This window comes from Loxodonta africana, chromosome 1 (genome assembly GCF_030014295.1).
Source record: "Loxodonta africana isolate mLoxAfr1 chromosome 1, mLoxAfr1.hap2, whole genome shotgun sequence".
NCBI classification, from domain to species: domain Eukaryota; kingdom Metazoa; phylum Chordata; class Mammalia; order Proboscidea; family Elephantidae; genus Loxodonta; species Loxodonta africana.
In genome coordinates, this window is record NC_087342.1 from 55,566,557 (window position 1) to 55,584,360 (window position 17,804).

At 41.5% G+C, this 17,804-nt stretch overlaps 1 protein-coding gene across 1 annotated transcript in view; it reads left to right on the forward strand.

The window, feature by feature from the left end:
* The window catches only part of PHACTR1 (phosphatase and actin regulator 1), a 273,928-nt gene that overhangs the window by 103,605 nt on the left and 152,519 nt on the right, over positions 1-17,804 (forward strand). Inside the window, exon 2 of the mRNA XM_023555811.2 lies at positions 11,175-11,255. Within this exon, the coding sequence (XP_023411579.2) occupies positions 11,175-11,255 (81 nt within the window). The remainder of the gene's footprint in view (positions 1-11,174; positions 11,256-17,804) is intronic.

A 17,804-nucleotide genomic window follows, 5' to 3' on the forward strand; every position in this document is an offset into this window, starting at 1 on the left:
GGGGACCCAGTTCAATCCATAACACCATTCTATTTTCAAAATTGACCAACCTAATTTCTGCAATATTGTTATTGGTGTTGTTAGCCCCTAACTAACAGCAACCCCATGCACAATAGAACTAAGCGCTGCCCTGTCCTGTGCCATCCCCATGATCATTTGTGATCCACAGGGTTTTCATTAGCTGATTTTCAGAAGTAGATCATAGGCCTTTCTTCCTAGTCCATTTAGTCTGGAAGCTCTGTTGAAACCTTTTCAGCATCACAGCAACACACAAGCCTCTGCCGACAGACAGGTGTGGCTGTACGTGAGGTGCACTGGCTGGGAATCGAACCCAGGTCTCTCACATGGGAATCAAGAATTCTACCACTGAACCACCATTGCCCTCCTAAAACTTTCTGCCAGTTTTCTCCCCGCAAAACATCAAGTATCTGTCTGCTCTCTGTAGACTTGCAGAGACTTAAGCAAGTGTTGAGAACAATTCTTCTACACCCTGGCTGACCTACTTCAGCAAATGGCCAGGAAAACACTTGTTGCAGCCTTTATTGGCTTTTCTTTCGTTAGCAAGAGTTAGCCTCCTGGACAGCTGCATGATTTCATTTTATAGTGAGAGAGTTTCTAATTCCCCTTCAGAGATTACTGCAATAGTACAAAGAGAAACAAGAGTTAGTAAGAAGGTGCATTTAATATTTTCATTTTTGGAAATAAAATATACATTGAGACTCTGCATTAAACTTCCAGGTACATTTTAACAGATAGTTATAAAGTGATACCATGTAACCACTGCCCAAGTTAAAAAATAAAATATATCGAGCATCTGGGAGCCCCTTAATGTACTTTCATGGTTGTATTTCCCTCCCCACTGGAGGTAACCGCTGTCCTGGCTTTTCTTATAATCATACCCTTGCTTCTTCTTGTCGTTTCAAAGTTTAGAAGTACGCACCCCTAAACCATACATTTAGTTTTGCCAATTCCGTAATGCTATACAAATGGAATCATAGTGTGTGTGTTCATTTGTCAGCATTGCTTGTGAGATATATTTATTTTGTGTTTTCCTTAATTTTTAATGTGTAAAATTTCAAACATAAAAGAAGTAGAGAGAATTATATATTGTATAATTGTATATGTAGTTGTATCATTACAAATATAAATGTATAATTGTATAGCCATTATCTAACAGTTATTAAGATTTGGCCATATCCCATTTTTTTCTTAAAAATTTTAAGTAAATTACATACATCTTTAATCATGCATCTCTAAAAACTAAGGATTATTTTCACTACAACCCCAAGACTATACATAGCAAAGCTGACAATAATTCCTAATGTCATAGCTGGTTTGTTCAAACCAGGATCCAATCAAGATTGGTGAAGAATTCACCTGTGACAGCCCAGCTTCCAGCTCCCAGGTGTCTTTCTCCCTTTCCTTTTCACAGGTACTTAATCCGGTGATAGAGCTCTCATATCACCTGGCTGCCAGCGCTCCTCCCATACTAAAGAGGAATACAAGGACCCCTCATATGATAATAATGTCCTACTTTTATGCTCTGTGACTGCAGAGAAAATTAAGCTGTCTCAATTACTATCAGAAGAAGTACCTAGTAGCCATTATGTCAAAACCAAAATGTTGAAACCTCTTTTGAGTTTCTGTTGAGTTGCTTGAGGTTAAACAAGTCTTCACCTTTAGTTATTTGGGGGATGTACATGGGGGCTGGCTCATTGGGGAGCTCATTGGAATGCAAAGCTTGGCGGATGGAAGGTTCTACCTATACCTGTATAGGTAGATAGATGGTTGATCACTTTTTTTCCTTAGGATCTTCCAGGTCTGAGTCATGCTTTCCTTGCTTAATATTGCAGACCTTGGGGCTTTCAGTTGTGTTTACTTCAATCATTTACCAAAAAGCTCTCTCTGAACGAACTTGGCTAACTGTATCCCTCCGAGTGGGTTAACCTCCCTTGTTTTTATAACAGAACAGCAGATTCGCTCCCTGTAACCTGGTATATGAATCAGCATTTCCCAGAGGGTTTTTCTCAATGCACATTTCCCATGGTACTCAATAAGCCAAAAAAAAAAAAAAAAACAAACCCTTTGCCATCAAGTAGATTCCAACTCATAGCAGCTCTATAGGACAGAGTAGAACTGCTCCATAGGGTTTCCAAGGAAGTAGCTGGTGGATTTGGATTTGAACTGCTGACTTTTTGATTAGCAGCAAATGCTTAACAGCTGCACTACAAGGCCAGGTAATATTGTCACAGGAACTGGGGAGAAACACTGGGTTAAACCCAGTTAAGCTTTCTCAGTTGTGGGTCTTAGGGCTCCCAGTATGCTGATGAGCACTGTGACTCTCCAGTGGTATGTGGCATTTCCCAGAATTATTTGTCCTCAGAAACCCTTCCCAAGAACACTTCCAGGGGTTACTATTCTGCAGAACAGACTTTACAAAGTGCTGATCTAGAGGACTTGGATATAATCACAAACAACAATGAATAGTCTCATTTCCTACCTTATGGGCCATGAAGAGTTTATCCAAGCTAGCTACTCAGCATTACACTAACACAACAGTTGGGTTGCCGTGTTGGAGATGAAGAATTTTGTCATGCACCTCCTCTACTTGGACCTTTGCTTCAGTTACTTTTGTAACAGCTTGAGGGGAGGGCAGGGCTGTTATACCAGCACTGACATAGACCAGAGATCAGAAGCCATGCTAAGTCAGTGGCCATCGAGTCCACCCCGACTCCTGGTGACTCTGTGTGTGTCAGAGCAGAACTGTGCTCTGTAGGGCTTTCAGTATCTGATTTTTTGGAATTCAATCACCAAGTCTTTCTTCTGAGTTCAAACTGCCAACTTTTCAGTTTATACCACCCAGGGACTCCAGAACCTATGCTAGTAGCTTCTTATCATGCGATGAGAACACTTGTGCCTCAGATTCTGTATTTTAGGTGAATTTCCACATAGTGTGGATTTTTAGAGGGGGAAGAAAAGGTTCTAAGTTGGTCAGCCTCTCACTTGGCCTTAACTGCCAAATATAAAAATTTATTTTCATTTTGAATTAGTAATCAACCCTGGTGGCATAGTGGTTGAGAGCTACAGCTGCTAATCAAAAGGTCAGCAGTTCTAATCTACCAGACGCTCCTTGAAAACTCTATGGGATGGTTCTACTCTGTCCTATAGTGTCACTATGAGTCGGAATCGACTCTACAGCAACAGGTTTGGTTTTTGGTGAATTTTTCCTTAGGACCTCTGGTGGTACAGTGCTTAAAGTGCTTAGCTGCTAACCAAAAGGTCAGTGGTTTGAATCCACCAGCCGCACTGTGGGAGAAAGATGTGGCAGTCTGCCTCCCTAAAGATTACAGCCTTGGATACCCTATGGGGCAGTTCTACTCTGTCCTGTAGGGTCGCTGTGAGTCAGAATCAACTGGATGGCAGTGGTTTTGTTTGGTTTTTTAAAGCTTTCCTTGAATAATCACATAATTGAAAAATGTTCTTAGCCTAGTTATCCCACATTTGGCAACATGTTCAGCATTCTTGAACATCTTCTGAGGTAATGAAAGGCACACTCTCTCTTGCTAATATAAATTGCCTTTAAATTAACAAGACTTTTGTTTTGTTTTAATGTGTTTATTATACCACCCTAGGCATTCACAGTTGCATTCTTTTTTTTTCTTTTTACTTTCCCTTACTTTTTTCAACATAGCAGTTAGATTGACAACTATGTTGTTTTCCTCATTAATTTACTTATAGCATAAAAGATCAACTGGCATTTGCCACTTAGCATTTCAAAATGGAAGACTACAAGGTTTTTCCCACTCCTCCAAATCCTGGCTCCTTTTTCTCCTCTTTTATACATTGTATATATAAATTGAATTTTGAAACGATTCTCTTCATATTAAAAAAATCTAAATGTGAAAGTATGTGGAAAGCGGGCTTCAGAGACATGTTAGGACGTGTCTGGACAAGTGTGACTGTCACCTTCAGTTCAGTCCATAATGAGGGGAGCAGGACCAACAGATAAAAAGACATTGTGGGCTTGACCGAGGAAGATAATCATATCAGGATAACCAGAGAGACCGACAGACTTCATCAAGAAGAAACCCACATAACATCATCAGACTTTATCAACATCAACCAGATGAGCTCAAAGAGCTCCAACGTGTATAAAAGAAGCAACAGAAGGAGACAGCAGCGCTCGGAGCCTTTCCAGAGCCACTTGATCATACGTTGAGAACTTAGGAAGCAGTGGGCAGTGGCAGCTCTCCCAGGCTTACTGCCAAGTTCAAGAGACGTTGAACGTTGAGCGGAGTGGTTACGAGGCTTATTCGTGGACCCTTCTAACACCCGGCTCACGAGCCCACAGGAAGCTACGTGTGATTCAGAGACCATCGCTAACCGTTGAGACTGGAGATCATCACCAAGCATAGGGCGTCATGGAACTGTACCATCTAATTGCTGTCCTCACTTGCCGTAAGCTTGACCTTTCTCTTTCATTTCTCCCTCCCTTGGTGCCCTGAGATCTCTGACGTCTGGGATAGACAAGAACCTGCTGATGTGTGTTTGTACTTAATACATAAATGAAATTAATGTAAGGCCTGAAACAAACCATTTAATAAAGACATTGTGGAAAGACACAAATTGTGTGGAGTAGTCTATAAGACTCTTCCTCGCGACAAAGAGTTTTCTCAAGAGAGAACATGAACGTGAGTTGATTGTTTCGTTTTGAGTCCTTCTAGGCTGTAGTTGTTATATCATATTATTAATCCTAATTATTCATGGGACCAGACGGGAGATGGAGATGTGTTCTAGGTTCTGGAGATGCATCCGTTTGTCATTTGTAGATTTCTAGCCTGAAAATTCCCTTTCCCTGGAGTTGTAAAACGTAAACAGGATGAGAGCTGCAGATTTTACTTGCAAGTTGGCTCTTTTAAGGACTGAAGATATAAGACTTTGCAGTAAGTTATTTCAAATTTCATTTTTTCTCAATTGTTTTTCCCCCTTCCAACTCCTATCTCCTACGGAACGTAATTTAAAGACAGTTGAGCAGGGAATTCAACGGAGATAGATTGTCCTAGAGAAAAATATAAACAAATCTCTGTGCTTTGGCACTCTGAGCAGGACCAGATGACTTATTTCAGCATCGATATTGCTTTTTTTTCACTTCCTTGTTTTTGTTTTTTAATATAAAAGCCATACTTCAATGTTATGACACATAAGAGTTTTTTTCCCTCCATCAGAACAGGGAGTACATAACACATAAAAAAGTCCCACCCAGAAATTGTACATCTAGCTATATATTATAGAAAAATTCTTACACATATTCACCTGGGTACCTGAACAAGTATATTTACAGTAGCAACGTTTGTATGTCAAGAATTTGAAAACAATTTAAATTTCCTTAACTTACAAACAGATTAAATAATTTGGGTACATACATACCACGAAATAGTATGTGGTACTTGAAAAGAGTGGAAACCCTGGTGGCATAGTGGTTAAGTGCTACAGCCGATGACCAAGAGGTTGGCAGTTTGAATCCACCAGGCGCTCCTTGAAAACTCTATGAGGGAATTCTACTCTGTCCTGTAGGGTTGCTATGAGTCTGAATCGACGGCAATGGGGGCGGGAGGGGGATTCAAAAGAATGAGGTGTGCCACCAGGGCTCCAACACCCATGGGAAGATCTCGAAAACCTATTGTTAAATGAGGGAATAAAAAATTTGCGTAACAATATGAGCAGAATGATTCTATTGGTTTTATAAAAGGTATTTTTATATAAGTGTGTGTAAGAGAGGAAGTATGAATGAATAAGTACATGGAGAAAGATCTAGAATGAAATACACCATTCTCCATACTTAAAGGAGGGTGGTAGGGTTTGGTGAGTTGAGTTTATGGAAAGAGGACCTTTGTTTTCTCTATATTGCTTGAGATTTTTACAGTTAAAATGTTTTCGTGTATTATTTGCATAAATTCATTAAAAGCATAAATATGAAAGTACAAAAAAGAAAAAGTGTCCTAGTTATTTTTAACAAATTCATCCAATACAGGCCTTCATTAAAGAGAACATGCAAGAAGCTTATTTTAAATTCATTAATGTCAAAGAAGCATAGGATTCTTTGCCTTAACACAAACCTACGTGGATATGGGGGCTGGGAAAATAAAGGAAAGTTGATGGGTAATTGGCGTTTAGTAAATATGACATAGACTGCAGCGGTGGATCTGAAGAGGAGCTTACAAAAGTGATTAAACTAGACACTATTGTCACTCCACTGTTAAAGTTACTCTCCGGCTTTGGTGGGATTAATTGCTGAGAACCAATTTTTCACCAGGCTCTGCATTTCTAAAGCATATCATCATAACTCACAGAATTCGCAACATTGGGAGTCCCTGGGTGGTACAAACAGTTAACTCACTCAGCTGTTAACCAAAAGGTTGGAGGTCTGAGCTCACCCAGAGGTGACTTAGAAGAAAGGCTTAGTAATCTGCTTCCAAAAGATCAGCCATTGGAAACCCTACTGTGACACACATGGGTTGCCATGATTCGGAACCGACTCCCTGGCAACTGGTTTGGTTGAGTCACAACCTTAGAACGGAACATAAAGCTGTATGAAATCCCTAGTTTTCCTTCATCTGCAAACTAGTGCCCCACTTTGTAAGGATCAATGGGAAAGATGCAAGAATAACTATGTCTTTCAAGGTTTCCTGCCTGTTGTTTTATGTTAAGGCGAAATTTGATGGCAAGCTTAGAGAGTCTGTCCTTGGATGTACCAACCTCTAGATATGGTTAGAATGCACCACCATTTTGAGCCATTCATATTTCAGGCAAGAGGGGTGTGTAAAGCTTCTTTTTATGTGCTTGTGTCTACTCAACTAATTCTTTGTTGGCCTATAAAAGCAAGTCTTTCCCCCCGCCACCACCCCTTTTCCCACAAAAGGCTGTTTCATATATTGGTTGAGCATTTCAGATTGGATGACTCACAGAGTAGTCTTTGAATGTTTGCTGGTTTGTGTGTTTTTGTTTTGTTTCACGTTCCAGAGGACCACCTCTAAAGCCTACTGTGTGTTGTTCTTAGGCGCCATCAAGTCCTGTGACATCCTCACAATTGTTGCTATGTTTGAGCCCATTGTTGCAGCTACTCTGTCAATCCATCTCATTGAGGGTCTTCCTCTTTTTCACTGACCCTCTACTTCACCAAGCATGATGTCCTTCTCCAGGAACTGATACATGAGGCAAAGCCTCGCCATCCTCGCTTCTAAAGAGCATTCTGGCTGTACCTCTTCCAAGACAGATTCGTTTATTCTTCTGGCAGTCCATGGTATATTCAATATTCTTTGCCAACACCATAATTCAGAGGTATCAATCCTTCTTCAGTCTTCCTTATTCATTGGCCAGCTTTCGCGTGCATATAATGTGATTGAAAATATTATGGCTTGGGTCAGGTGCACCTTAGTCCTCAAAATGACATCTTTACTTTTTAACATTCCAAAGAGGTCTTTTGCAGCAGATTTGCTCAATGCAGTATGTCATTTGATTTCTTGACTGCTGCTCCCGTGAGTGTTGATTGTGAATCCAAGTAAAAGGAAATTCTTGACAACTTCAGTCTTCTCTCCATTTATCATGATTTTGCTTATTGGTCCAGTTGTGAGGATTTTTGTTTTCTTTATGTTGAGGTGTAATCCAAAGCATAGTACAGTGTTCTCCATTTTCTGCAGCCCAGAAGTTTGGTTGTTTTGTAAAGACTCGGAGAGCTGCATTGCATCTGCTGTCATCCAGCCACTAGTGAGCAGTGTGACCATGTTTTGGGAATTGGATTTCTGCTTTTCCTGGTTGGGCTTTACCGATTAAGTAGGTGCTAGAGGTTACACAAAAAGCTTTCAGAACTGGCATAATTTCCATATTGCCAATCTTTTTATTCTAAATTTATCCTCTCAGCTTACTGTGGCCGAAAGTTTAATTCTTAAATTGTAATCTTAAAATGACTTTATTTTTTTTAACTGCTGCTTTTGACTGTTATAGTTATTTTCCCTTAATAGTCAGTCATTTCATTTTTAACAGTTTAAAAAAAAAAACCAAACCCAGTGCCGTCGAGTCAATTCCGACTCACAGCGACCCTATAGGACAGAATAGAGCTGCCCCATAGAGTTTCCAAGGAGCACCTGGCGGATTTGAACTGCTGACCCTTTTGTTAGCAGCTGTATAGCACTTAGCCACTACACCACCAGGGTTTCCTTAACAGCTTTATTGACATGTAATTTACATACCATAAAATTAACACACTGTAAGTAGTTTTTTTTGTGGTTTGTTTTTGAGGAGCCCTTGTGGTGCAGTGGTTCAAGTGTTCAGCTGCTTACTGAAAGGTCGGCGGTTCAAACCCACCAGCCACTCCGTGGGAGCAAGATGTGGCAGTCTGCTTCTGTAAAGATTTACAGCCTTGGAAACCCTGTGGGGCAGTTCTGCTCTGTCCTATGAGTCAGAATTGACTCGATGACAACGAGTTAGAAGTTTTTCAGTGAATTGAAAGAGTTGTGCGGTCCTCATCACAGTCGAGTTTTAGAACATATCTATCACCACAAAAAGATCTGTCATGTGCTCACTAATATTTTTATATTGCTCTGGGATTTAAGGTTTACTATGTTTTCACTGAATAACATTGGAGCAATTCCTACTTTTTTCTTCTTTTTTATGTTGAGATATAATTCACATACCATAAAACTCATCCTTTTAAGGTGTACAATTCAGTGGGTTTTAATATATTCATAAGGTCATATAACCATCAGCATTATCTAATTCACACATATTTTCATCACCCTAAAAAAGAAACCCCACACCAGTTAGGAGTCACTCCCTTTTTTCCCCTCTCTCCAGCCCATCTGTGACCTTTTATGCTCATTTATTTTTCACTTGGCATTATGTTTTCAGGGTTCATCCATGTTGTAGCATGTATCAGTATTTCATTCCTTCTTATTGCTAAATAATAGTACATTGTGAAGATATACCACGTTTCGTTTATCCATTCATCAGTTGATAAGTATTTTCTACTTTTTGGCTATGATGAATAGAGCTGCTGTAAACATCCATGTGCATATGTTTTCACTGCTGGGTTTTATGTCTTAAAATAGATTTTATGTTTTTAAAAAGTAAATACTTATTTTTTTTCTTTTATGTAAGAATGCTGTCTATTCACATGCTTGTTGCCACAAGCCTGACCGTACAGATTTTCAATCTTTTTTTTTTTTAAAGAAATAGGTGTTTTTTTGTTTGTTTTCCAACTGTTAGCTGTCATTTCCCACCTCCCAAAGACCAAACACTCCCCAGTGAATCAGCTCACCTCCATCTTCTTTTGTCACTTCTCTGATGTATTCCTCATGTCCAGCCTTTGAGCAGATGGGCAAGGTATACATTGTGCCTTCTCTCTTCCCCTATCCGTTGCCAATCTTTTTCTGACTTCTCATAATTTTTTCTCCTTTTTTCCCTTATTTTACCCAAAGCCAAAATTATAGGCGGATAAGGGTAGACCTAGCCTTGCTTTTGGTGAGAAGGAAACCATTTTATTTTCTTTTCCCCACATTAAATCCACTCCCTCCTGCATTTTATGATCCAGGAGTAGACTTGGGTCAAAAGACATGCGTTGCCCTTCTGCACCAAACAGCCTACTTTATTTCACTTCCCAGGGCACTGGTGAGCTTGTCTTTGAACCCAGTTCAACTTAGAGATAACTTTGGAAGGGCTGCAGAAAATACAAACAGGAGAGAGGCGTTGTGCATACCTTTTTAAAAGAGATGAGTGAAGAGCGCCTTTGAAGGAAGAAGCTCCTAAGAATAAAGTATAATTATCCCACTTTAGCACGATGTTCAGCCCTACGTAAACTAATAATAAAAACGCCTCCCGTTTTTACTCCAGACTTCCTGGAGCCATGAAGATTGGATGAATCCCTGAAGCCATTGCGTGGAGATAATCTTTAAACCTTAAACCAAAACTATCCCCTGAAGTCTTCTTAAAACCAAACAGTAGTTTAGCTTAACTAGTAAAAAATGTCTGCCTTGAGCATTATGCTCTCTTAAGAACTATCTATAGGAGATCAAATTGACAACCAAACCCGCTGCCTTCGAGTCAGTTCCCCATAGGGTTTCCAAGACTGTAAATCTTTATGGAAGCAGACTGCCACATATGTGTGTATGTGAAGTTTGGCTTATTTATTCTGCCATCAGTGAAACAAGAATTTTAAAGGCACTTGCCAAGATGGTAGCCTGTTCAGTAGTTCTGAGCAGTGTGTTCACGTTTGTGCCTTTGTTTTTCAAGTTCTTACTCATTTGTATTGTTTGAACAAAATTCTGTTGAGCTGTGCGTGTGTGTGTAATTAAATCTGTATCTAGGTTTGTCCGTATAAGTTTTCTTATTTTATAACTGACCCCTCCCCCCCAACACGCCCCCACATAACTACGGGTCCCAAGGATGCAGAGATTTGCAAGCTGACAAAAAAAAAAAAAAGCAACCTAAATACTCTCTCACCTCCTCCACGCAGTGTTGACAGAGTGACTGAAATGCCAGCAGCTGCATTAGCGTTCTTTATTCCACAGGCTTGGCTGATTTTCCTCACTTCAGTTCCGCCCTGCCTGGCACCCCAAGCCTGCCCCTTTGTGCTGCACCTCACCTCTCTGCAAGGGCTTTATTTCCACCTGACTTCCCACTTCATGCCCACCTTTCCGAGAGGACACCTGCTCCTCCCTCCTGCAGCCCCCACCTGTCTGCGCAGGGGCTCAGGTGCAGCAAAGCCTGGCAGAGGGATGCGCCTCGGCTAAGGGAACTGTTCTCTCCCAGCTTGGCTGCTCTGACTGGGAACCCAGCAGTGGAGGCCAGTGGGTAGGCTTCCCATAGAAGCCACCTCTTTCATCCAAACCTACAGACCTGTACAACCCAAAGAACAAGCTCTGATGTAAACTGTGGACTTCAGATAATAGTAACGTATCAATACTGGTTCATAACCTGTAACACAGGTACCGCAGGAACTGGAGATGTTGATGATAGCAGGAACTGTGCAGGGGGCGTGGGAGTATACAGGAACTCTGCGCTTTCTGCCCAATTTTTCTGTAAACCGAAAACGCTCTGAAAAATAAAATGTACTAAAAATTTTTTTGTTTGTTTTTAATGTGTTGCCTACTCACAGTTTCTTCTCTGTCTTTGACTTGCAGCCCTGGAAAGGAAAATATCAATGAGGCAAAGCAGAGAGGAGCTGATAAAGCGAGGGGTCTTGAAGGAAATCTATGATAAAGGTAAGAGGGGCTGGGCTGCCCTCCAGGGCCAGAAGCAGTGTCGTGGAATCTGGGTGCTCCTTTCTCGGCCTGCGATTCAGCTTTCTATATCACTTTGTTGTCAGGACTTAAAACTCCAGACACTCCTGGAGAGAAAAAGAGCATGGCAGCTCGTACAGAGGGTGCTAAAGTTCTCAGCATCCTATTAAAACCAGTTGCTGTCGAGTGGATTCCGACTCATGGCGACCCCATGTGTGTCAGAGTAGAACTGTGGTTCCTAGGTCCTGTAACTATAGAAGGTAGTTTGAAATAGTACAACTCTGCCATTAGAGCTATGCCACTTTCTACTTGGATTTTGGGTTGACAGTTTGTGCTAAGAGAAAATACTTCAAAATCTGAATGGTATCGGGAAGCCCCGTGACAGGAAGGGATGAGGTGAAAGGTGCCAGAGCCATGAGGATCAGTGAAAACTGCAGGACCAAAGAGAAGCGTGGGGAGTGAGAAACCCAGCTTGCTTCCTGTATCAGAACACAAGCTGAGTGGGCAGAAGACTGGCGAAAACTTGGCGGACTGTGTCGTAAGAATGATAAGGATTACGATGACTATCAGGGATGGATCTTGCCCTGGAATATCTGATTTAATAATCTAACCCACCAGATAACAGCAGCCCCAAACATTAAGAAGACCAAAACGGATAGTCAGTATTGATGACTGTAACGCGATTAGAAGTGACAGTCTGTTATTTCATTTAAACACTAAGAGAGTGTATACTCCTCAGAGCATATATTCATATTTAAAGATAGTAACTTGCTAAGCAAAGCAGGCAATATTTACTGGCAAACAGTTGTGGACACATTTGCAGAGTATTTGAATCACTGTAAATATTATTTAAAATATATGTACAGTTGTGTTTTATAATTTTCTCTACCTCAATTTCTTCTATTGTGGAGAGACAAACTGCAAAAAAAAAAAAAAAAAAAGAATCTGAGAAGGAAATTCTTGATGCTGGTGAATTTTTAACATTTGTCTTGGGAACTCCTAGCACCTGAGCAATTAATTCACCCCAGCTGTGTGTGTTTGAATGTCAGCAGACTCACAACCAGTACCTACATCATTCCCAGAGCCCGTCATTTTTCTCAGCATCCTGTGGTTTGACACCAATGCTGTGAAAAAGGGAACTTTACTGTCTTCCTCTAATAGGTTGCTAGGGAGTCCCTGGGTGGTACCAATGGTTAACGCACTCAGCTGCTAACTGAAAGGTTGGCGGTTCAACTGTACCCAGAGGCACCTTGGAAGAAAGGCCTGGAGATCTATTTCCCCAAAATCAGCCATTGAAAACCCTGTGGAGCACACTTCTACTCTAACCCACATAGGGTCACCAGGAGTCAGAGTTGACTCAAAGACAACTGTTTTTTTAGTGGTTCAGCAGTAGAATTCTCCCTTTCGATGCAGGAGACCCAGGTTCAGCTCCTGGCCAGGCCACCACCCGTCTGTCATTGGTAGCTTGTGTGTTGCTGTGATGTTGAACAGGCTTCAGCAAGCTTCCAGACTAAGACAGACCAGGAAGAAAGACCTGGCAATGTATCTGAAAAACTCAGCCAGTGAAAACACTGTGGATCACAACGGTCTGATCGTGTTGTTCATGGAGGTCACTATAATTCAGGGGCCGACTTGATGGCAGCTGACAATAGCATAATTAAGAGAGCTTTCTTGGGCCAAGAAATCTTTATAATGAGCCTCTTTGTCCTTCTGCTTCTGGGTGAGGCCACACCAAAATACAACTTGGTTGATTAAGCCAAAAGAATCCCTAATTTTATCCTTTTTCTCCAATGTCATGCTTTTCTATACAACCTCCCAAGCCCTTCCGCTCCATCTTAAGCTCCTTTCTCCGTATCACCTCCAGTAGAGACAGAAGATGATTGACTGCAGGTGTAATGATACAGGGCAAGCATCCAAGTACTTAAATGAATATTATTGTCACTTCCAAAGCCTGCTCAGATCCAGTTAAATAATCCCTTCTCCCCCTTCCTTTTTTGCAGTTTTTATGTCTCTCACTGTAAAACTTCAATAATACTCTAAAGTATAGAATGGATTTTACTATAACCAGTTACAATAGAATTGATTCTGACTCCTGGCGACCCCTTGCGTATCAAAGTAGAACTGTGCTTCATAGGATTTCTATGAAGGTCTTTCTTCTAAGGCGCCTCTGTATGGACTGGAACCTCCAACCCTTCAGTTAGAGGCCAAGCACGTTAACTGTGTGCACTACCTAGAGACTCCATTACACATAATAACTGTGTTAAATTAAGCATTGCCTAAGTGAAGTTATGACTTAATGAAAGAAATCATAAGACTGTTAGAGGCTCATTTTATAGGAAAGAAACAGAGGACCATTGTGGCAGGTGTTTGCCAAAGCCTCAAAAGCAGACAGGAGGTCCCTGCGAGCGAGGCTGGGCTGGTTCACAGTGTTTCTCTGGCAGCGAGCACAGCGCTTGACCCAGAGCATGCCCTCAATCAGTGGTGGAGGGAAGGACAAACCTGGCCCCCACCTGCCACCTGTCACCACATCTTACTTTATTTTTGTGTTTGTACCTACCACTGTCTGCTCTTTTCTGTTTGTTTGCTGGCTGACTTTCCTCAAAGGAGCCCTGGTGGCACAGTGGTTAAAGTGATCAGCTTTGGTGGTTAACCCAAAGGTCAGCAGTTTGAAACCACCAGCGCCTCCGTGGGAGAAAGATGTGGCAGTCTACTTCCGTAGAGATTTACAGCCTTTGAAACCCTATGGGGTCGCTATGGGTCAGAATCGGCTCAACAGCAGTGGGTTTGGTTTTGTTTTTGTGACTTTCCTCACTAGCATGTAAGTTCCAGGAGAATACCTCACAGGCTTCCTGTTAGATCCCCCAAACCTAGGATAATGTCTGATATAGATTGTTGTTGTTAGCTGCTGTCAAGTCAGCTATTACTCATGGCGATCCCATGTACAACAGAACAAAACATTGCCCGGTCTTGCGGCCATCTTCGTGATTGTTGGTATGCTCAAGACCATTATTTTGGCCATTGTGTATTCTTAGTGCCTTTGAACCTAGGGGGCTCATCTTCCAGCACTCTACTGGAAAAATATTCTGTTGTGGGTTTTCATTAGCTGATTTTTGGAAGTAGACTGCCAGGCCTTTCTTCTTAATCTGTCACAGTCTGGAAGCTCTGCTGAAACCGTCTACTATGGGTAACCCTGCTGGTATTTGAAATGTTGGTGGCATAGCTTCAAGAATCACAGGAACACACAGGCCACCACAATACAACAAACTGATCGATGAGCAGTGGTGACATAAATTAGGCTGTCAGAAATATGTACTGTTTGTACGATGGGAAGATGAGAGGAAGACAGGGACTGAGATTAGAAATCCAGTGCAAATAGTAGGTGTATAGGTTTATGGTTGCTATGAATTTTCTGATAAAGGTATCCATTTTGTGTCAGAGTAGATATTAATCAATACATTGCATTGTGTTGTATTACATTAACATGGACACTGGGGTCAGATTAATACCTGGATTCAATTCCAGTTTCCCTACTAACTAGCTATGTGGCTTTACTCGAGTTGCTTAACTTTTCTGTGCCTCTATTTCTTTATCTTAAAATGGGGATAAGATAGCTAAACCCAAAACCAAACCAGTTGCTGTTGCCTCTGACTCGTGGTGACCCCATGTGTTACAGAGTAGAACTACTCCATAGGGTTTTCAGTGGCTGTAATCTTATGGAAGCAGATCTCCAGGCTTGTCTTCTTTATCTCTGCTGGGTTGATCGAGCTGCCAACCTTTTGTTTAGTAGCTGATCACAAACCAAAAAAAAACCGAAGTAGTGGCTAAACCAAACCAAAAAACCCATTGCCATCTAGTCGATTCCGACTCATAGTACCCTGTAAATTGTCAAGAATTTGAGATTAGCGTTATTATTCTTAGTCTCATAGTCATCATCATCATACTCTGTGCTTTTTTGAGCCCTTTTTGTGCCTCACCCTAGGTGACCCTTTCAGTCAGCCCAGGAGTTAGTAAGAGGGGGACATCACTGTACCCATTTGTCTGAGGATCAAAAGGATATAAAGATCTGCAGCCTCCTCAAAAGAAGTCTTACCCATGTCTGCGTCAAAAGAGAGCCCAGGCCCCTTGAGGCCTAATTTAATTCTGTCCTACACCTGCACCTGCCTCCCTCAGAGGCCCTAAATGGGTCGTCTTTCCCGTCATTCATCCTCTGCTTCGACGGCAACATTCCCTTTGCCGTCCCTGGGATTCTGTTGGGTAAAGCAAAGTAAATCTCATTGCCACAACCCGAGAGAGCGGCACGTGGCAGAGAGATGTTAATAGTTTTTCAAGTTGTTAGTTTTAAAGATAAATTTCAGAGATTTGGGGAAATCATTCCATATTGTCTGGCGGGTAATTCCTCATTTTGTGTACATGACTCTAGTTACCTGGCAGCAAAAGAGTTCCAACTGACATGCGTGGCCCCTGACAGTGGCCACATTGACTTGTCATGACTGTCAGCTAGTGGGTGGTACGCAGCCCGAGGCCTGGGCCTCTGCGTCCACGGCTGTTACACTGCGTGTGTACATGATACTGCTAGTGTGGTCGGAAGCAGTGTGCTCTCTTTAGCAGGTAAGAGTCTCTCTTCCAGTCTTCTTCACACTTATTGATTTTGCTTAAGAATACCTCCCTCATTCAAAGAAAGTATAAAAATAAACTATAGTGTAACTCGTTGGGCAGGGTGAAGTCAAAATTAATGGGATTTCATTTACTCAGACAGATCTCCTCAAAAGTATATTTTTTAAGTGGGTTCAAATCCCAAACTCGTCAATAAATTCAAGCCAGGGAAAATGAAAGTTTGCGTGGAAGAGAGCGAATGATCTCAAATATCTATAGAAACAAGCACAGTAGTTCTGCATTTAACAGAACATGTTAAGAAGTGAGGAACATAACTATTCAATGGCTTGTATGTTTTTTCATTTATTTCCATGTCCAGTAACCAACCAACCAGTTGCCAGGAGTCAACTCTCATGGCGACCCTTTGCGTGTCTGAGTAGAACTGTGTTCTGTAGGGTTTTCAGACTGGTTTTTCGGAAGTAGATGGCCAAGCCTTTTTTCCAGTATGCCTCTGGGTGGATTCGAACCTCCAACCTTTTGCTTAGCAGCAGGGCGTGTTAACTGTTTACCCTACCTTGGGACTCCAAGTTTCCATATAGAACCACATAATTTTAGAGTCAGAAGGAACTTTAAGTAAAAGTTTAAAAATGTGAGGAAAGTTCCTGACCCCTGGTTATATTGAGGTCATGTAAGAATGCAGCAAAAATTGAAAACAACATTTTTAAGAAGAAGTGTTTAAATTATGCTAACAATGGTGAGAGTAGAGACGGTAAGCTATAGATTCTTCCTTCCTACCTCATTTTTCAAATTTTCTACTCTAGGGTTATAATAGTTTGGTGAAGAAAACATGTAAGTACTAAGATGAAGCCTCAACACACTAGTAAAAATTTTAAACCAACTAATTGTGGGGAATAATGTAGAATTTGATAGACCACCTATGTTTAACTGTTTATTTCCCAATCTTGTGGCCTGTTTATTTAAAACATTCCCTTAGACTTCTGGAACACCAAAGCCCATGGTCCTCTGGGCTGGTTGACCCTTTCTTTAACTGCGGTAATTCAATCAGAGCAACCAGCTTTGCTGCCTCTTGGACCTGGCAAGCATTCGTTCGTTCGTTCATTCATTTGTTGAGCAAATTTGTACCAAGTGCTTCCTTTGTGTCAGGTGTTCTTCTAGGTGACACTGCAGTGATCAGCTCATCTTCTCTGAGTTTACATTGGACCGAAGGAAATAGGAAATAAGTAAACAATATATAGTCAGGGAGAGATGAGCACTATGAAGAAAAACAAGGCAGCATATTAAGGAAATAATCAGAGGGAGTTTCGATTTTTAGATAAGTGCCATCATGGATGACCTCCTAGGGGAGGTGATATTTGAGCAGAGACCTAAATGAGGTGATTGGGCTGCTGAAACAGGCACGGGCACCCAACTTCTAAAATTGGGTTTTGCTACTACTTTAAGACAACCTCATGACCTGTTTCATGAGAATGTAGGTTCTTTAACTTAACTAAGTATGTTTCTTTCAAGTTAAGGCCTCTATATTGCATTTTAAGAACCCTTGGTGGTACAGTAGTTAAACAAAAAGTTGGCAGTTTGAAACTACCAGCTGCTACATGGGACAAAGATATGGCAGTCTGCTTCCGTAAAGATTGACAGCCTTGGAAATCCTATGGGGCAGCTCTACTCTGCCCTATCGGGTCACTATGAGTCGGAATATACTCGACGGCAGTAGGTTTATATTGCACTTGCCTCTTTCAGCGCTCTGTGAGTCAGATCATATCACCCCTCTGCTAAGAGCTCTGCAGTGGCTCTCCAGTTCACTCAGAGAAAATTCCGACTTCCTATGACAGCCTCCGAGGCCCTACAGGATGGGCCTTCCAACCCCTATTGTTTGCTTTAACTCTCTGGCCTTGTTTTTAGCTGTCATCGAGTCAGCAA